Raw genomic sequence first — 21617 nt, 5'->3', positions numbered from 1 at the left:
AAATGCCGACAACAAAAATTGTGCATGTTGCCTTCATTCTGTATCAGTTTGTCCTTAAATGACCAGTTCTCAGATCACACATACACTGTGAGCTCTTTAAAAAGGTGTAGTAAAATAATATTATGCTGACAGACAAAGCATGATCATGTAGTTGTACATACAGCTGACACATCTTTTTAAAGAGTTAGAGAGGCAGTCACATGTTGTTCTTGAAAGCTTACACTGTCTGCTAAAAGTGATCACAGCTGAAAAAATGTGCACATACTGAGACACTATTTAATATACTATGTACTATTTAGTCCATCTTAAGAGAACTGTGCAGTATCCCAGAAAATGGAGTTTAATGCCTGAAAATAAAACTAGCAGAGTGGCACTAGTGTCTCAGTGGGACCATGCTGCATGTGATGGATGTGAGCTTTTCTGTATGTTGCTTCCACATATTACAGTAGTAACAATATTCAGTGTGAGCTTTCAGAAACAGTCACTGTTCTACAAATGTCAACAAAGTGGTGTCATAAACGTACGTGACACTAGAAGCTCAGAGGTCCACAGGTAAACTGATCCCAACTTTTCTGGCTGGCTAGCATGTTGTCATGGCAACAGAATAAACGACAGTATAGCATGTGGTCACACCTTCCGCTAGCAGGGAGCGTGAAATATAAATGTGTATATACAAACACTCTGTAACCCTGTATTTAGTCATTTTGTCATCTTTTTAAAGATAGAAGTTTTTGAATAAAATTCTCTTGTTTGAATGACTCATTTTTCAAACCCATTTCAGACCCAAAAATTATTCATTTTTTCATAACCCAGTCAGAAAAACACACTAGTGCAAAATTTGTGCGGTTTAAGAGTTTATATAAAGTTTATATTTTGGGGTCCCCAGCAGCAGTGGTTTGGGAAGTCCCATGGGGCCACTGGGCTTTTGAACATGGAGTCTGTTCATCATTATCTTCACTGAAGAAAAATACCAGAAGAGACAATTAGAGACAATTATTTGCCTCTCTTTCCATAGCAACCTGTCTTGTCTCTCTTTTCCACAGCGAGTGACAGAGTTGCTTATCTGTCCATTTCTCTGTGTCCATATGTCTAATTTCTGTCAGTAAACCAGTATGTCTGTAATCTGTTCATCTACCTCTCACTTTGTGGCTGCAGAGTATGCTGTAGAAAAAAAAAATCTGTCATGACTTGACTGATAATCCCGATCACAGTTAGAAGAAGACAAATCATTTCCTGGATTTGGCCACAGCTGATTGCAGCAGTCGACGATCTTGACAGTTTATTGCCTCCAGGCATCCACTTGTCCAGCCAACAAGCACAGATTTCTGACTAGTCCAAGAGCAGGAATCAGTTGTCTGACTCTCTGATTGTGTAAGACAGGCCTCTGGAAACCAGTACATTGTGTACACCATCATGGGCAACTCAAATGTCTGGTTTTCTGGTTCAGCGCAGTCTGTATAGCGCTCGTGTGGAACAGTGTGTATAGAAGTGATTTTAAATGGGTAGTTCCTATTTGACCAAAACTCATCTAGAACTAATTCACAGGTTCTAAACTAAACCTGGGAACAAACAGCATTTGCAAATGCTTGATTTGGTATGTTTTCGCCAAATACTGTAGGTAAATACTGTCATAAATACAATTGGTGGCAGATGGTATAGACAATTACAGGAACCGATTTGAAAATCTAGCAACTCAACTTACCTTTCTCTGTAATTGTCCTGCTATACTGAATTGGATCCATTCTCAAACAAGGCTAAAACAAACATTTTGAATTTTTTCTGCAACTGTTATTTGACCCTGGCTTGTGTAGCACTGGTCCAGCACTCCTAATACTAATTTAATACTAGTATCTAGTTCTGGATGAGAGTATCATTTTTTTTAAAGGAACTGGTCTGGTCACTGCATTGACTGCATTTGGTTTACAGCAGTCTGTACAATCGATGTAAGATTCCATCAGTGTAAGAGAGTCCAGTTCTGTCAAGTCCAGCATGATGGCAGTCTAGTGGGAGGTTATTGGTCCAGCATCAATGATGTTTTTTGTGTTGCCATACAGGAATCATCCAATCACTGTCTGATGTCAGGTGGGGATTGAAGGGTGGCATAGTCTATGTGCTTCCCCTGATAGCAGAACCTTTACATCGGTCAAACCTACGTCTAGCCTGCAACAGGGGAGCTAGTAAGCCTATACCACTGCGCAAATTTAGCAAGGGGTTGTGTTGGGTAAACCATTGTTCAAGTTGCAGGGAGGGTATGGGAGGGCCAGGTGACTTTCCATAAGGATGCTAGGGTCAAATTTTGCAGAAGTTGAGCTGACTCTGGATAAGCACGGTTCAGTGAGGCTGTCACATTTGGAAAAAGTTCAATTAGTTCTACCGTATTTCTGTTTTCCCTCAAAGTCTGAATGGCAACAGTGCTAAGGAAGAATTCTGGTCCCAACACTGATCTCCTGAAATACAAATTTTGTTATTTGATAATGTAATTATCGACTCCCTTGCTTATTGGTTCCAACTTATTTCGCTCTTTCAGACTACAGGGAGGAGTGATACCACTGATCAGGCAGGAGGTGGAGCAGAGCTGCACTACTGTACAGATTATGCTGACAGAGGAACAGCATGCTACAACACAGGCTGCTCATGGTGATGTGTCTGAATCATAAGTTTGTTCTGTCTTCTCTGTTTGGTTTAGCCACACCGCAGACTGCAATGGGTAGGTTGGACTGAACCACTGTATAGGTAGTGGCAGGTTTGTAGGACTATACCACAGTGCAGACTGTGTTGAGTGTGGTATCAAATCTGACTGCTTTAGCCTCAGTAGGCTTCATGTTGGTGTCATACATTGGGTTTTCAAACGACGCCTGGCCATTGGAGCTCTCATGGCCAACATACCCATTGAACTGGACCTTGGGACGTGTCCTGAAAAAAAAAGAAAAAAATGGAGTAGCAGATATTTGGTTTCACAAAGATATCTTTGAAAAACTGTATGCATAAAACAGCACAGGCAAAAGGGTGGAAGAATTTGAAACGCCAAATGACAAGTACACTACAAACTATGTAAGGGTTAGGATTAGGCAAGTAATATTTATTGTTATGGTTAGGTGGTGGTTAAGCCTCCAGGAAATTAATGCAAGTCTATGCAATGTCCTCAAAAGTGATGGAAACACGACTGTGTGTGTGTGTGTGTGTGTGTGTGTGTGTGTGTGTGTATGGTTACTAATTTTTGGAGGCTTTAAAATCTTCCTATGAAGCTTTATGTTAATGGTTTTCAGCTAACTGCAGAATGACAGGACATACTTAAGTCAATGTAATAAAAAAAAAAAAAAAGACAAAACAACTTTTTCATGCTTGTGAGAATTTAAAAAAGTTGCACCATCACTGATTTAGAAGGCACAGGTGTTTAGAAAAGTGAAGGATGTATAAGAGTTACTTAACACCAGAATGTCCTAGTATTACTCATGCATAAGAGAAACCTGTGTGTTGAATGTTGACTACATTTATCTTTTAGTTTTACAACCACTTCAAATCAACATTTACTCAAAAAACTTAAAATAACCATCTTCTTCTTTGAATCTATCTTCTCAGCTGTCTTGTCTGTCTTCTCAGCTGTCTTGTCAGACATGTTGGTCGGCAATTTTACTTCTGAGATTAAAGGTGCAAACTTAGTGAGAGCAGGTTTCTCGTAAAAATCTACAAATTGCAGGGAAAATTATGGCAGGAGTGAGAACATGAACCATAACAACTGCCTGCTTCAGTGACTGAGCTGCCCAGCATCCATCTGCTGCTCTAACGTGAGTGTTTCTGTGTGAATACAACCTGCCATCACCCTGAAAATGGAACCCAATGGTTTTAGTTCAAAAGAATATATTATTACTCAATTACCCTGAATGATGATTTTAAGAAATTTGCTGCAGGGGTTCAAGCAGATACATGGTGAAATATAACTACCCCCCCCTAATTTGTCTGTTTGTCGCAGATTACATTTTTGGATAATCAGGTCCTATAATCCAGTTAGATATAATCACTTACTCTCAAACCCTGTGGAACTATTAGCAGGGAGGAGTGCTGCAGCTGAAACGCTGTTTGACTCTGACCTCATTAAGAGTGTGTGTATGTATGTGTGTGTGTGTGTGTGTGTGTGTGTGCGTGCATGCACACACACTGCTAGAAATCCAACCCTGGGGAGCCACTAAGCCTACCCTACATGCTCAACCCATTACTTTACAAAACTGCACACACACCAACACACACCGCAGACCTCCCTGCGTGGCAGTAGTTCAAATCGCTGCACTAGTTTCTGGATGTGGCTGTAGGTGCAATAGTTTAATTTTATTGGTAGAATGAATAACAGCAAACATAATTGCTTTGACAGTGTTACAGATGCTGTGCAGGCACGTGGGCCAAAGCAGGAAGAGACTGCTGTGTACACACTCACGCCTTGCTTTTTTATGTGAAGAAATCATTTGTAGTTCTGTTGGCTTGCCATCAGGCTGGACCAGACATTTTGTTAGCAAAGTTAACTTAAGCACAAATCTCCTGTTAAGTCAAAATGAAAGTGATGCAAGTTGGAGGTGTAACAGTAGAAAAAATGTGAGAAAAAACACACACAGAAATATACATACTGCCTGTTTCAGTTAGACCAGTTTATAGTCAAATACTGAATTTGATCTTGATGACATCATGCTGACAGAGAAATGACAATGAGATCAAAGACAAAATAAAATGTCCTCGGTCTAGTGTCAAATGACTGCTGTTTTGCCACAGTAGGGCTGCACTGCTTTTTCATTTTTTCCTCAACATAAATGTCACCCCAATTACTTTTAGCTGATGTGAGGAGCCTTCGTCTCCCGTAACATTTAATATTCATGTTGGTTTACAAATTTTTACTTTCCAGCGATGCAAAATAATGTCAGACAATGTACACAATTCAGACATTTTTAATATTTTGGTCAATTGTGCAGCCTTACTTAAGAGCATGAAGCAAAATCTAAAAACTGAAAACAAGGGATGACGAGTTTGACGGAGGATGTGGCGGCGGGCGGAGGTCTGGTTGCCGTTTGAAACCAGGTGAATGACAGGTGCCAGTCTTACCTGCCGCCAGGCCCCCAGGTGTCTTTTGGTCTCTCATTGTCATCTGTGTCAGCAGACAATGTCCTGCATACAACCATCAGCTTTAATATACATGCACTAGCATTGCACACTGGACATAATAGTCTGTGTTTCCTCCATAACATCAGTAAGACGGGACGCTCTATGTTTGCCAGTTACCATGAATGACAAGCCAACAGATTAACGTGTAATAATGACTACCGTTGGATGAGTAAGATGACTTTATAAAACTTTGAGTGATGGAGTGCAAAAGTCAGAACATCCTATAGATTTGGAATCTCACACAAGCCTTAAGCAGGAAACGTAATGACATTTTACCCTCAATATAGCTTTGGATTATCTCGCATCTTTAGGCATTGTAAGTCTTTTGTGAACTTTCCATGAACAATAATTAATATCCAAAGTCAGTCAGATTTAACCTACATGCTTGGAGTTAGAACTGCATTTTAAAATTTCTGTGAACCTGCCTGTCCTTCCAAAGAACTCTTGTCACATCCACTCAATATATTTCAGCAGTTTTTAGGAAAAAGGATGTATCAAACAGCCATTTCATCTCTCCAGTTTGGAACAAATGACTCATAAATGATGTTTAATGCAGATAAAAAGATAATTTCACTGTCTTTACTACATGGGCTGCACCTTTTTGGCAATACTCAGTTAATTTTCATCTTATATGCATTTACAGTCAAGTCAGTATACAATTTCCAGTGTCATCAAGGAAGATTTGCGCTGGGTTAGATTACAGGGTGATGCTTATGAACAATAATGTCACCCACAATTGCTTTTCGGATGTATAAAGGCCTTTCCGTTTAATCGCTTTGTCATCTAAATGTGATTTTTATGGGATGTATCCCTCCAGTCAAACAACAGATTAAACAAACTACTTTTTAAAGACTTTGAAGAGCTACAAGCAAAAAATCTGATTGCACTACAGGTGACTGAACCTTGACTGCACAGATATCACAGTGCTGTAAAAGCTACAAATTATTATTCAAAGCGACCATGATGACATGGATTCCTACTGTAATCTGAATGAAACTAGAAAAGTGACAATATTTGCCTCTGAAAGCATATGTGGAGTGCTTGCTGCCTACACAGTCTATGCTGTACTAAGGCTGGTCACCAAAAATAAGGTAACAACATTCGCACCTACATTAAATTAGAACCCTGCATTGCAAAATACAGCGGGTATGATTTGTTTTGTAGAGGGATAAAGCAAAAAAGATTATAATGTTGTGCAAGACTATGATATTGTTTCTAATAGAGCAATGAAAGTCCCTCACCTTCTGGTGGACCACCGTGGGACAGTAGTTTATGGCCAGAGGCAGATGATTTTCTATCTTTTCTTTGAACTGTGTCATTATGAATTACGAATTATGAATTATGAATGTGACCTTTCCTTCAAAGTGTAAATTAATATTTTAGAAGGTTTTTAGTAAGTTTTAGACACTTCTACACCTAGGTATGAATTACAAGAACTTGTTTCAGGACTTTTGCAAACAGGGCCTTACACCTCTGTCAAAATTAATCCAAAGCCATTTAAATCCTTATCTTTGAAGACATTTATTGTTTTTCAGTACAGCTGCCACCTGCTGTAAACTCTTAACCAGTCAGACGGGCTCTGCGTCTCTCCTTAATCCTGAAAATGTAGGACGACTTTCCAAGGTTAATGAAGTTGATAAAAGGTTTTCACAAAGATTAAAAGCAGGGCAAAATATGTGTCACTAAAAATTGGTTGGGACTGATTTCTCACTTTGAGAAGCTTATACAGGCTCAGGTTTTTGTGCCAGCCCCTCAGAATGAGAGGTCCCATCGTTTTTGCACTGATATGTACCAAAAGGCTGGCAATAGTGTGCAACCTAAAGACATGAGTGTAACATGAGTTTGAGATTGGGTGTTTCAATGTACAAAATACAGTGTATTACTCAGACTAAGCAAAAGAGGGAACTATTGGTTGCACTGGCAAAACAAATTTAACATTCACAGGAACCCTTCAAATGCACTAAAATCATGAAGTTACTTCTGCATTAGGAAACATTTCAAGGTGGATATTTTCTAACATTTATTCATCGTGTGAACTAGTTACTGATCACGACGCTGTTCATGATTCCTTTACTTTTGGCTTAACTACATTTAATACTCTTACATTACTCCTAACTGAGGGCACCAAACATTACAACATTTTTGTTTTACCGAGATGGCAGCTAAAGCCAGAATACAAACACCTGTTTGGCATTCTACTATTCCACTTGGTATTCTGAGGATATGGCTTACCTGTGCTTGTAGAGGTAGAAGGCAAATCCAGACAGGATGAGGGCAAAGAAAGGAACTAAGATGGCTGCTGCCACAGAGCTGCTGTTTGTGTAGGGGTTAGATGGGTCCATTGCCATGGTTACAGGGCCTGGGGAAACAGACACAGATGAACCCACACATGCATGAACACATAACACGCAAACAGCCTTTTGTGCACGTGTAAAAGATGTTTCTCTCTTTAGTCATCCTCCATGTAAGCTTTGCTTCTCTTGTTTACTCAGTCTAAAATGAAATTTATTTTACACTACACTGGCAAAACAAACATTTCAGTCATGTTTGTCCAATTTGACTGAACATTTCTTTCTGCCAGAATGACATTGTTTTCTGGAAAGATCAAGACTGTGCTGTTTGTTGTGGCTGACTGACCCACCTTGCCTTGTCAGATGGAACTTGCCAAAATCTTTACTGTGAATGTGTCCCTGGTAGACAAAAGTCTTCTGGTCTGACTCAGCAGTGACCTGAAAAACGACACACGCAGTTAATATGAGCACAGGCAGTCACAGATAATGTGCATGTTTTTAGAGCATCAAAGGATTATGTGATGGAGATGCAACATGCTGGAGAAAGAAGAGCTGTTTTAACACAGCAGTGGTGGGATGGATTGTCCTCGACTTTGCCAACCAAAAGCACTGCAGGACATTTCTAGTAAGGTATTTCAATATAAGAAGACAGGTGTGGTTTGCAGGTTTTGACAGACAGGTAAATACGTAATTGCCTTCTGATGACTGCAGACAAATGACAACATGAGGCTAACAGTAGTCATCTTCGAGTTGTCATCCATGAGTATTACAGTAGAAGTAAATCTTACGCTATACTCTATGGTACTTCTTAGTCAGCAAATGTCATTTGTGTGATTTTTTAAAATCCAAACAACCAGTTGTTGTTTGGTTTACTCTATGAGCACTGATACTAAATTCATTCGTTTGGTAGACTCACAAAAACAATTTTAGTATTTTACATTATGCTGTATACATTGTGAGTGTCTGGTTTCATCCTGCCCTTTCCCATCATCCACAGCAACTCTCCACATCCTGTACTGTGGCCTCTCTCCTGCAGCTGTCCTTCTCCTCCCCTTTTCAACATCTCTTGCTGGGAACACTGAAGCAGCAATATTCTAACCACAAATCAACAATCAACTTTTTATCTCCCAACTGTAAAAATATTTTATTTCAGGAATCACAACATTCATTCACGACATGACAGACTGTCTCCTACTTGCATCCTTTTTCACCCTCCGTTCCTCCCTGCTACTCTCTTTAACAGTTTTCCTACTTGGCTCCTCCATCCCAGCTTCTCTCCTCAAACATGATCAAATTTTTAATCCTTTAACCAGTTGTAGACATGACTTCAAATACCACACTGAACCACATTAGAAAGTCATGAGAACATGGAGCCCCACAAAGCTGAAAACTGAGATGAAAGCTGAAACCTCACAGTGAGAACAAGCCTAGTTTACTCATTCACTTCTTAATATCCTATATGCCATTAATTTATCAATTAATCATCAGTTTGCATCACTGGTAGGTGCAGTGTTGTACAACACCAATTTCTGAATGTATACACCATGCTGCCTTGCATTATGATATTGTTAGCATAAAGTAGTGCACATGCAATGGACACAACATTTTTCATTCTATTGTTCTATCCATTATGTTTTCAGGAAGAAACCACAATTACTGCCAAGCAGTCATATGGTACCACGTCAATCACCTGAAGCTCAGTCTCATCAAAACCAGTCAGCTTGAGATGGACTGCAGTGCTTCAAACATGCATTTTGTTGCAAAGAAGATACAAATTCTAAAACGTGGACAATTCACACACATCTTTAACCCAGCAGCACAGAACATCTCTACAGTCAACACAATTTCAAAGTGGATTTTGGACGAGATCATGCTAAATTCTTCTTCTTACTATTATCATTACTATTATTAACAATTAGATGTGACATGTAGGAGAACAACCTAATTTTTTTTAGTTATATCATATCTTCATTTTGTACAACACTATAGTGATCTGCAACAGTTAAGACAGTAAACATTGTGCATGGACTAATGAAAGGACAAGGTGACAACACTTTCATCTCAGTCACACTGTATGCATAATGATAAATGCATAGATATGTATTGGGATCTCTGCACTTTAAGCAACTTGGTCTGATGGTGATAATTTCATGGAATAACTTATTTCTTACAGCTTCAATATGGAAATTAAAGTTTCTCGGTAAACCACATTCTGCCTCTATTTGAAAAGATGTTAATTAGAGTGTTGTATTTGAATATCTGTTTAGCATAATCTGATTGAAGAGCTGTCTGGAATTTCAATGCATCTTGCAAGATGCACTGAATGCAAGAACCCACCCAGCATGAAGGAGGTGTGGTGTGGACAATACAACAACTGTTTTAAAGAACAGCGGAAATAATTAATTATTTTATTATTATCATTTATCTACTTTAGTGACTTATTATTTCTCGTTTGACAACATTCGCATTTATATTGTGCTAGTGATTTCTGTTATTAGACGCATAAAAAACGGTGTTCATTTTAAAACGCTTCACACAGAAAGAAAAGGAGCAGTTTGTCTTACGTATCCATCCATTGCCCAGTTGTCATTTTTAAACTTGCTGAGGTAATGCTCTGTTGGCCCCTTCACCTGGTAGACCTTCAACAGTAGCTGGTTTTCCTCTGACTTATAGGTACCTGGAGGAATAGATATATAAAGGGGTACAAAGAATGGGCTTCGTGCCTGAACCTCGTGTAATAAATAACAGCAACTTAGCATTTAATTTGTGCTGGCACTTGGCAAGAAAAAGACATTGAGGCAGAGCTATGGGGTTGACAAACAGAGAGACAGGCAGACAGACAGGATAGTAGAAAAACAGAGAGACAGGTTGACTGACAAACAGAGAAAAGAAGACACCTTGACATTTTGAATCATCATACTTTTTTTTTTCCTTTCACCAAGCCCTTGACACCTTACTTGGGGAAAAAGTGACATTTACCCTTCAGCTACATGTCTGTACTTGGTAAACCATGGAGTGCCAACACAGAAACTGCTGCTCTTGAATATGACAGGTCCATGAAAAAGAAATATCACACATTCACAATGAAATAATTTCATAGATTGAGAGCCCTTATCTCTCTCCTCTGCAGATATTCTTTCATGACCACAGGATCAAGCTGAACTACTGATTGTGAAATGTCAAAATGTACATAATTGGCAGTGGGAGATTCAAACAGTGTTTCTCAGTGTCTTAAATACTGTTGTTTCTGAGGTGGTCACTCAAGAGTGCAGCTTTACCTGTTTTGTGAGCCTGATAGCCATGTAATATGATACCTGTATCTGCAGGACATGAAAATAAAAAGCAGTGGAGCACTGCTGTGGGAGGCTATGTTGCTCAGGTAATAATTTGGTCCTTCATAGTGGTCTGGGGACATTAGTGTTGAGGGGCCCAGTCACACGACTTGCCAGGTGGTTCATAACTCCCACCAGGGCCCCTGCATGTTATATTATTTAACGTTTTAATAACCAGTTTCTCTTCTCTGTACGCTCTACAGCTCTTGCACAAAACTCTTTTTCCCTGCCTTGCAGACTGTGAGTGTTTGTGAAAATTTTAATGTAATTAGGTGAAGAAATCACACCAATTTCTACATAGATGCCAGTGATGCCTTTTTTTTATTAAGTGTGAATGAAAATTGGAATTTTATTGAGTCGCTGTGTATTTACACCCACTGTAGAAATTCCACCCGTGTTATTTACACTGCATTTTAAGTCTCCTTTTAAATCTTCACCTTCTAGAGTGTTCTTTTTACCTGAACGAAAACAAATTTGGTGCTATAACGCTCCTTCACAGTCAGACAGGTCCATTTTTTTCGTTTACCTATTATTTCAGTAACATATAAAATGCGATATTTTCCACACATTCACGATATCGGTTGATCTTCCTCAGGGCCACTGGAGGAAAGTGTTTTCTATTTCATGTACATCAACACTGTTTGTATCATGTTTTCAAGCTCTGAAAGTATTAAAATAACATTATTATAAAATAATGTGAAATTACTCAGAATAACATGAATAGGTGAATTAGCATCTGTTAATAATACTAATATTTTCTTTGTTTTTTTTTTTTGCTTGTTCTTACCTGACAGTCTGATCGACACGCCACTGGTCTCCAGTAATGTGACATTAACTCTACCACTGGTAGCATTGAACCCTGTAACTGTAAATGTGGTGGCTTGTCTCTTCCCTAGATACTCGTAAAAACCGCTCCACTCCGAGTTTGCAGAGAACACATCCATAGGAACTGTCAGGGAGACACAAAAAACAAGAGGAAATTTAAAGCTTGTTCGCCATTTATTTAAACAAAGTATTAAACCAGCTACGTCTAGGCGTTGAAGTGATTTTCTGAGATTTAAAGGATCAACTTCAGTGTTCTTGTCACCCAACCTCCACGACCTTCCTCAGCCACAAGATAAAAGTAATGAAATGATGGCGAGAAAGGGCTCAGGATTAAGACTGCCCCTTTGTGTTTGCCAAGAAACAGACAAAAGATATCTCCCTGGTTCCTTCATAATTGACTGCTCCACTGGGTTAGTCTCTGTCTGTCTGTATCCCACACTTACAGCTATGACTTATTCAGGACTCAGTAGCTTCAGTATTCTTGCAAAAATCGGTCAACTTTGGTCTTTTTCTTCGGTCTCTCTTCATTGGCTCCCTCTAAATGCATATATTGATTATAAAATCCTACTTCAAACTTACAAGATATTACGTGGTATTGCACCTGAATGTTTTCACTGATTTATTTACTCCATCTGAGCTTTCATCCTATAAATCTGAAACAAGACTGCTTGTCCAGACAGAAGACCCTTGTAGTCAAAACTCACAACAACCTCCTCCCTGCAATAGCCACATACATGCAGTATATCTGTTGTTTAAGTACTACAACGTACTGTCTATCCATCCATCCATCCATATTCTACACCATTTATCCACCGGGATTGTGGTGGGGGGGCTTAAGCCTATCCCAGCTGACTGCGGGTGAGAGGTGGGTTTCACCCTGGACTGGTCGCCAGTCAATCGCAGGACTGACACACAAAGACAGACAACCACACACACACACACTCTCACATTGAAGGGCAATGTAGAGTAGCCAATTAACCAAATGTGCATTGCAGGAGGAAGCTGGAGTACCCGGAGAAAATCCACACAAAGTTCCACACAGAAGGGCTTCGAACCTGGAACCTTCTTGCTGTGAGGTGACAGTGCACCACCAACCATGGCCCTGTACCGTGTGTGTTGTAAGTAATTCTACATACCTCGAATCTTGTTCTTCAGGACATCTGACTCTCCCCTGCCTTTTGGATTGACTTTCATTCCAACTGAAAAATAAAATAGCAGTAATTTTAGTTTGGCCCATTATGCTTATTCAGAGTATATTGGGTATGTATGGGCTTGGAAATTGGATTTATTATGTGACAAGACTGTGAGAACAGTATGATTACACAGAAAACTATAAACTGATTTGCCATTACATTGACATTATTCAAAACACAATTTCTAGTTCTGGTTAGTTATAAGCCCGACTGTTTTGTTGTAATACATCAGAGGTTTCACAGCCATCCACTCCTTGTGTTTGAGACTTGATAGTGAGTCTGTGCTTTATATATATATATATATATATATATATATATATAAATAATAACAAAACATCACCCCAGCATTCATGGTAGCCCTGAGGCTGATCTAAGGGAGCACAGCAACAATGTCAGGGCGACAATCTATATTTATCTCTTACCATATGGGATTATACCATTCAGTTTAGATTTTAGACTCAACATTTGCCCATTTTATACAGGCAGTGCATTTTCAAGATAGGATCTGAATACCTTTACAGAGTGGGGGTTTGCCCGACCATTTCCCATCACTTTTGCAGGTTCTGTGCTCTGATCCGCCGGCCAGATAGAAACCCTCTTGACAGGTGTAGATCAGCGTGTATCCCAAGGTAGGCAGGTCCATAGATCGCACATCTACATTACTGGGGGTCTCTGGCTGTCTGCATGAATGGGCTGAGTGATGGGTAAGAGGAGAAAAAAACCCCACAGAGTTAACATGTGTCACCCCATAAAACCAAATACAAAGGTATCGAATAAAATACCACATGAACATCAACAACAAACTCAGTTAGTAATAACTAAAGGATCACACACTATGATAAGGACAAATTATATTTGGCACACAGATTAATAACAGACGTCGTTATGGCTTACCTATGCACTCAGGTTGAGTTCCACTCCAGGTTAGGTTTTCTAGGCATGTTCTTGTGGTGGAGCCGAGGATGTGGTAGTTCTTACGACACTTGAAGGAAATCTTACTGCCAACCTACATGATGTAAAGGCACAGTAAAAAAAAAAAAAAAAAAGTCCTCTTTATCTTTCATTAACCATACTCAGTTGCATGTGGTCATTGTCATTGACCTAAAAAATATATATTATTGTCAAAAAAGAAAAACTCACTGGCAACCAATATATTCTTCAATCATTTTATTTCTTTAGTGGATGTCGCTCCTGCGTAATGTGGGCGGCAACACATCTTTTGTAGACATGTCAGGGGAAATGTGATGTGTGGTTAATATCCAATTACACACCCACAAATTGAAGGATTTGCCTGTTTGCTTAAATCCCATTAAGGATTGTATGGCCGCTATATCGCATCAACAGGTTCTTATCTGTGTTCCAGACAGCCTGGTCCATAAGACAAAAGAAAACATTGCCTCTCCTTGTCATCTTTAAAGTCTAACCTCAGAAATCTGGTCATTACTTTTGACCTCCATGTCAAGTGTTTGATTGGCTCTTATGTGTACCACTGAAGAACTTTGCAAAACTTAGGCCTATTGTGTCTCAGATGGAGTTTATTCATGAATTCATGCATTTAGTCAATGTGCCTGCATTATTGCATCTCCTTTTGTACTTACTTCAATGCACCCTGGGATCACAGAGGAGCTGCAGAATAACTACTGGTACTGTTTTTCACTTTTACATGTACTCATCTTCTCACCTTTTTAATGGCTAATCATTGAGGTTACATTTTAAGCACAAATTGCAATTTAATAGTTTTTTTAATGCATAAAATGTATGCATGTTTTGTAAAATATCAGCATATCAGTAACTCTATTCTCATCTTCCACATGTAACCTGTGCTTTTAGTGTAAATTGAAGGACATTACAGTAGTTTAACCAACTATGCAGTTCATTGATCTATTTCTCACCTGAAAGCCCTGGGCCATAACCGGGATACCGTAGGCTGGAGTTCCCGGGTCACGACAGCTGTTGAAGGCTGGATCTACACACACACACACACACACAGGCAGTAAATACAGTTTACTTAAACATCAATTTTTACACAAGTGCAATGTTTCCTGCCACTAAGCTAGCGCTGCTAGTCTTCAGTCAAGGTAGAAGTGTTCAGAGCCAAACCAATATCACATTATAGCCAAGGTTTAGTTACAACGCGGCACTGATACCCATCTTGCTCTTATAGTGCAACAGATCGATGCATTTAATTTTAAAATGTGCCAAAACTCCTCTAGAAAGTCCCAGGGCCCCCCACCACAGTCTAAGAATGGTGCTTACTATGAGGAATTCACAACAGTAATTGGATTGGAAACTGGATTTAATATGTGACAGGACTGCAAATTGGAAAGAAAAAAAGAGGTAATTTTATACTGGTCAGGGATGCATTTTATAGCTGTGTGTGACAGATAACACTGTTATTTGTGGCAGAGGACATGAGTGAAATTTTTTGATGGCCAGCGTTTTGTTTCAAGGCTGATTTGCACTTCAGCTCTTTGACAATACAGTAATTCAGCCTTTTTCTTGTGATTTTCTACCTTGTTTAAAAATAAGCTTCATGCTTTTAACAGATCAGATACTAAAAAAAAAACAAAAAAAAAAAAAACCATTTCACTTCAAAAAATGATGGTCTGCTGTGCAAGATAAAATCTTTATAGGAGCCAAATGTTGACATCAAAACTACACAGCTCATCTATTGATTAGATATTATCTTCAGGTCTATCTGGATAGGAATACTAATGCTAAAATGTCTTCAAGAGTAAGCTCCAAAATCTTGTTTACAAGTAATCTGATTTCACACAATTTTATTCATAACTTTTTGATCAAATGCTTCTTTCATTTCAAAAATGTCTGCTCCTCACAGTCATGGAAAGAGTGTAATATGTAATATTTCAGATTTACATAAACATTCTGTCAGTTCTGGTAATGTTTCAAGTATATGCAGGTTTTTCCATGTGTGATGCAGAAATGTGTTAAGAGTGCCGATGATTATGTTATTTATTGTTTCCTTCCAAATGGGCACAAGAAAGTTTGTGTATAACAACAATATTTATTATTATTATTATTATTATTACTATTAGTAGCAGTAGTAGTAGTAGTAGTAGTAGTAGTATTTCCATCTAGTTCTGTTGTGTCAGTCAAGACAGAGAAATGTGAATGTAAACACCAAAAGCTGTGTTCAGCCTTTTTTCCCCTCACAGTACCGGGGATACGGAACACAATAAACCCACTTTTTGATGTGTAGCGTGGAGCTGACCATGTATTATGTGGATTTACAGACTCAGTGGACATGTTACTAAACACAAAACTTCTTGAGCCATGGATCTGCTGCCTAACAACATTGTTAGGAGAAGCTGAGTGTGCTATAATGGTGGCAGCATACAAAAACTGCAGCAATTACTTTGCTTTACTTGCTATATTAGAAAAAGCTCACAAATTGGGGTCGAAAGCTAATCATCCTCATGGCAGTTCGCTGATTACCTTTTGGGAAACTGACATACACTTGCATTGTGTTCCAGAGTAAAAAGTGATTTGGTGTTTCTGTGGTGGTAGCCTTTTAATTACCTATACAGGCAGGTTGTTGGCCACTCCAAATCCCATCAGCTTGACAGACTCTGGAGACTGAGCCTACCAGCAAGTAGGGTGCATGGCAATAGAACCTGACTTCTGACCTGCATTAGGAAGCAAATATATAAAAAAACACACACACACACAAACACACAACATCAAAAAGAAAAGATGGCTTCAGTGTTTTCACTTGGTCATTTTAGGTATGGTTTGGTGTCCAGAGGACAGATTACAGTGTGACATGTAAGAGGTTTCTACAGTTCAGTTTCTGTGCAATTTAGCTACTTCAACTTTGGCCTACACTGTTTGTTTTCTTGTTTTTGCTCCACCGGCCAAAGTTTATTTTGGTCCTGCAATATTTCAAACTGACATCAAGAGATGGGTGCAAAAAATGTTGAGTATATTTTTAGATACACTCTGAGATACACTTGAGTCAACATTTGGTAACCTTGATGGAACAAACAACACTTCCCAAGATGGTTTCACAGCAAAGACAGACAACGTCCTTCGTATTAAAATAAATATTCTGAGAAGTATGTGCAGCAAATATTGATTAATTATCAACAGTATGTTTACGCATCAACTTCAGTTTACCACAGCAAATGTGACGATCCTATCAGAGTGGCAATATGTCTGCAGGCATAAAGTTATCTAAATAGCAGTATCAGCCACAGCAGGCTTCCACAAAGTCTGTGCAAGTAATTTTAATGAAGCACCAGGATTTCAAAAAGCTTGATAACGTTCCTGTAACGTTCCTTTGTGTTGTGATTGCACATAAATGATTGGAAATTAACATATGAACAGTGTCTGCATAAGTCAGCAAATGCATATGTCTAACCACTGACCGGAAGGAAAAGATGTTCCCCTCTCTGTATCCTCCTCCAGGAGAGCCAGGATCACCACACAGCACAGCTTTGGTGAAACAACAGGTGCAGTTAGAACTTTGAACAAACTGCTGACGAAAGGGAAGCCTGATGTGCATCAGTAAAAGTTACAACATCAAGCAAACTTACGCAGGCACTGTGGCAAATCTCCTGTCCACGTCCCATTCCCCTCACAGGTTAACACAGCAGGAGTGGACAACTGGTAACCATGGAAACAACTGTAACTAACACTCGATCCCCATGAATAGTCGGTTCCTTCCACTTTCCCATGATGCACTTGAGGAGGAGGCCCACACTGGATCACTGAAACACACACAGATGTAAAAACATCACCGACAGCACTGATGGTATCATGTAATGCAAGTCAACACAGCTGAAGGGACAGCATGGACGTTCATTGGTATACACTGCTGCCTAAATGTGTCCATGGTGTAAAATTAGCTTTAAGATGGAGAAGATAGGAACCAGTAATTCAAACAATGTCACCGTGAAGTCTAAAATAAACCTGCGTTGCAACATCTGCTATATATACAGATGTATTCCACATGCACCAGGCAAAATGCAGGAAAATGTCATATAATTTACACTGTTAATCATTAACTGATGCTCACCACAGTCTAATTTGTCCTGCCACTGTTTCATAATGAGCCTGAAATATTTTATCTCATAGTAACATTAAAGATCTTTAATGTCATCTTTGAGCCGTTGCTCCAGCAAAGTACCAGACCCCAAGCCCCTTGCTGTACACATTCAAGCTCTCTCCAACACACACTCTGCATACCCTCACTACAAGACAAGAAAAGAAAAGAAAAGAACCATTAGAGTGAATTTGTGAGAACAGCAACCATTGTTTCTCTAAGTTTAATGACAGAAAATAACAGAGATGTTAAGTTGATGTGCTAGATTCTCTGGCCCTGAACCAGACCACGGAAAGTCTCAATCTGGCCCACAATGTCCACAAATAAAAACAAAACGATCCCCAACAAATCAATTTAAGGCAGCATTATGTTAATGGATCTCAAGGCGACTGACTGCAATTAGGCTGTGTGCTGTTTAACTTGATTCAAATAGGGGATGCTGTCTACATTTAGATTGGACTAAAGACTAAAGCTGAGTCTTAAGCTCTCATCTCAAGTGATGTAGAGGCCTGCGTACGGATGGCTGCTTCAGAAAGAGAAAAGCTGGCAGACTGACTGACTGTCTTAAGTGCCAAGCACAATGGTTTTAGAAAGCAGCTGTACGGCTCTACGTCTGTTGGTCCATCTGCATCTGTATCTTGCAACCACTGCCAGAGCTGCATTTCGTGACTTAATTCCTGACATAAGTTAGTGAAATATAGCTATTTGTTATGTTTGATAACGAGGTCCACCCAGCACAGTTTCGCAATGAGGAATTCACAGAGGTAACTGACAACAGCAACAAGTGAAAACAAAATAGAGCAAAAGCAGCATTCAGCTATGATCACCATGTGGGTATTTACTGTCTTAAAGCAGATGCAGATGACTGAAGTCATGTACGTTGGTTAACCAAGAGACAGGCAAAGGTCAAGGGCGCAGGTTTGCATATGGACAATAATTTGTAAGGACAGAAATGTCCCTGCCAATATTTGAGCAAATCCTTTGAAGTGATGTCATATTAGAACCATTTGAATATGCCCTGTCAGAGACTACATACAACTGTGTAATTGTTGTTTCAGGACCATGGACAGCGCTGACAGAGCTGGTTCTATGTGCCTGACCCTGCTGATTTGGACAGAGAATCGCTCATAAATCCAAAAACTATTTAGCACTCTGCTACTGCTGTGTTCTTATGCGAGTTCTCTGATTACTCCATGTGTTCTTTGATTTTCAAAGAGTAGCCTTAGGGCTTGTGTCCATTAATTTTTTTTTTCTGAAAAACACTAAAAACACTAAACACATACTCATATGTATCAATTAATTTCATTTTATAGAAAAAGAAATTATTGTCCCTGTTTAGACAAACTCTGTGTTCTTGGCTGTGGTCATCATATGCACTGAAAGTTTCTGAAAGGACATTTGGAACATTTCAGGGTTATAGTGTGTGATGATGTTTCTTTTTTTTTTTTTTTTAAGAAGAAATAGTACAGATTTATATTTGAGACTCATTATGTGGGATTTCTATTTATGCACTGCTACTGTTTAACCTATTTTGAAAATTTGATTTCATAGTGCCAATACTGATATCAAATGGTTCAGTCAATGGTTCAAATCATCATAACCATGAACAACATATTGTTTTCATGTTACACCAGCTCCAGAAGACCTGAAAAAACCCACTGTGTGCATGCACAACTGCACACACACACCTATGTGTTTGCCCACACATGTGAGTGTGCTGTGTAAGTATAAGCTTCTGTACATATGGCTTCATAGCACCCTGATAAACATCTGTGTGTGAGAGCATTAGTGTGCGTGAGATAATGATAACCATCTGCATGGTTTCAAACATCTAATAAAGTCAGTGTAATTTTCATCTCATAACCAGGAAACAGATGGTTTCATGCTCCAGTCACCCTGCTATGATGATGTATAGTGCATAGAAGCATACACATACACACACACACAGAGAGAGAGAGAGAGAGAGAGAGAAAGAGACATACGTGCACACACAGAAAACACATGCATGCTGTATATACAGTAGACACAGCAATGAGCACATATTGAAATAAACAGGAACAAAAACATCCAGATCAATGTATAAACAGAATGCTATGATACAACAAACACTCTCAACACTAATACTAAATATACAAGCATTTTCCTTCACTCCATGTTTGAATATTACTTTTCTCTTCCTCTAAGTCTTCATTAAACCTGTTCTCAAACCTTTCATCAGACTTTTTTATTTTCCTTATTTTCTTTCAGTCTCTCTAACCACCTTTCTACATGCAGAATTAAACAGCTATTAACAAAAGTTGTTTTTAACTACCATATAGCCAAAACAAAAAAAGATATTCCTGAAGAATATTTTTGCAGATCTCTGATGCCCACAGACACTTGTGTCTGTAATTGAAGGTTTCTGACGTATGGTTTGTCTCTACGTTGTTGTGAGCAGACTCCACATGACTCTGAAGGAGTAACTCTCATCCCTGCTTGTTTACGCACCTCTGCTCTTCCTTCCGTCACTGTGATCATTGACTCCTTTCCCCACCCTTTTCTTCTCCACACTCTGCTCTTTCTTACACGTTGGTCCCCTGCCTCCTTTCTGTCTTCCTGCCTTTTTCTTCGATCTCTCCCTCCAGCCCTTCGTCTCTTTCTCCCTGCACCATTCGTCCTCTTCTTTCTGCCTCAGCTCCAGTCCTCTTTTATCTTCTTCCACTGCCCTCTTGGTCTCCTTCTCACGCCATTACTGCCTCTCCCTCCCTTCCCTTCGTCTTTTAAGCATATCTCTCTTGGCGCAATTCACCCAGCCAGCACATTTTATGGGCTTAATCCCTTTTCTCACTGTGTGTTTACAGGTTTGGGGGCAGGTATTGATTTGCCTCTCTTGTTTCACTCACCACTTGCTTCCTCTCTCTTACTTGCTGCTCTGTCGTTTACTCCTTGTAGAGTCACTGATGGCTTATCACATTTTCTTTTTTTTTTCCTTTTCATTCACCAATTGACTCTGTCTTTTTCCACCTCCCATTTTCTCTTTCTCTCTGCATTACTCTGGATTTGTGTCTTTATCTAGTGTTTTCTTTTAGCACACCTCTTTATACTCTCTCTTTCTCCTCCTTTAACTCCAACTTTCTTTCTTTCTTTCTTTCCCCTATGCCCTTTCCTGATTGCTTGACTTGCTCAATCTCTCCTTCTTCCTCACATGATTCATTTTGCCTGTCAAGCTACACTCCTAAGGCTTACAACTTCACTCTGTTTCTGTTTCTGGAGCACATGTGTGTGTCTTTGTGAAAAAAGCTGTTGTTCCAAAACAGGATCAAATGAAGACTTGTGGATTGTTTGAAGTGGGAGAAAGCAGACGGGATGAAAACAAGGAAGCTGAGCAGGAACAAGCGAACAGCAGAAGAAGAGCCTAAACAGGAGGAGATAAATGAAAAGGAAAGGAGGACAACAAAAAGACAGAGGAGGAACAAAGGGACGACTTGCAGACTTTTCCCACCTGCATCTCTCCCCCTCTTTCTCATTTTTCCTCTGCCTTCTAATTTTCTCTTTTCAATTTCTGCCCTGAGTCTCATTCTCTATCACCTACAGTATCTTTTACTTCTCTGTTTTCCCTCTCTCTGGTTCCCTCTCAGTAGCCGCTACGCTGGCTTTCTAAGTTTTTTCATCTCAGTTCAAAGGCTCTGCAACTGCAGGAGCCAGCAAGAGATTTTCTCTTTGTAGGAAGAAGAAGTAGGGAGGATCTCAGGAAACATTCTCTTTTACTGTTGTGGAGTATCACAGT

The 21617-nt window shown here is 39.4% G+C and overlaps 1 protein-coding gene across 1 annotated transcript in view; it reads right to left on the bottom strand.

The window, feature by feature from the left end:
* Positions 1–1610: 1610 nt before the first annotated feature.
* Positions 1611–21617, bottom strand: part of LOC124064464 (CUB and sushi domain-containing protein 1-like) — a 358243-nt gene continuing 338236 nt past the window's right edge. The window contains exons 64-76 of the mRNA XM_046398956.1: positions 17343–17516; positions 17175–17241; positions 16327–16433; positions 14679–14752; positions 13681–13792; positions 13300–13479; positions 12730–12792; positions 11556–11717; positions 10001–10113; positions 7787–7874; positions 7378–7504; positions 5086–5148; positions 1611–2913 (exon numbers count right to left, since the gene is read on the bottom strand). Coding sequence (XP_046254912.1) covers positions 2754–2913; positions 5086–5148; positions 7378–7504; positions 7787–7874; positions 10001–10113; positions 11556–11717; positions 12730–12792; positions 13300–13479; positions 13681–13792; positions 14679–14752; positions 16327–16433; positions 17175–17241; positions 17343–17516 — 1490 coding nt within the window. The 3' untranslated portion in view covers positions 1611–2753. The remainder of the gene's footprint in view (positions 2914–5085; positions 5149–7377; positions 7505–7786; positions 7875–10000; positions 10114–11555; positions 11718–12729; positions 12793–13299; positions 13480–13680; positions 13793–14678; positions 14753–16326; positions 16434–17174; positions 17242–17342; positions 17517–21617) is intronic.

Source organism: Scatophagus argus, chromosome 1 (genome assembly GCF_020382885.2).
Source record: "Scatophagus argus isolate fScaArg1 chromosome 1, fScaArg1.pri, whole genome shotgun sequence".
NCBI lineage: Eukaryota > Metazoa > Chordata > Actinopteri > Scatophagidae > Scatophagus > Scatophagus argus.
Note: the sequence above shows the minus strand (reverse complement) of the source record. Positions and strands in the feature narration are given on the sequence as shown.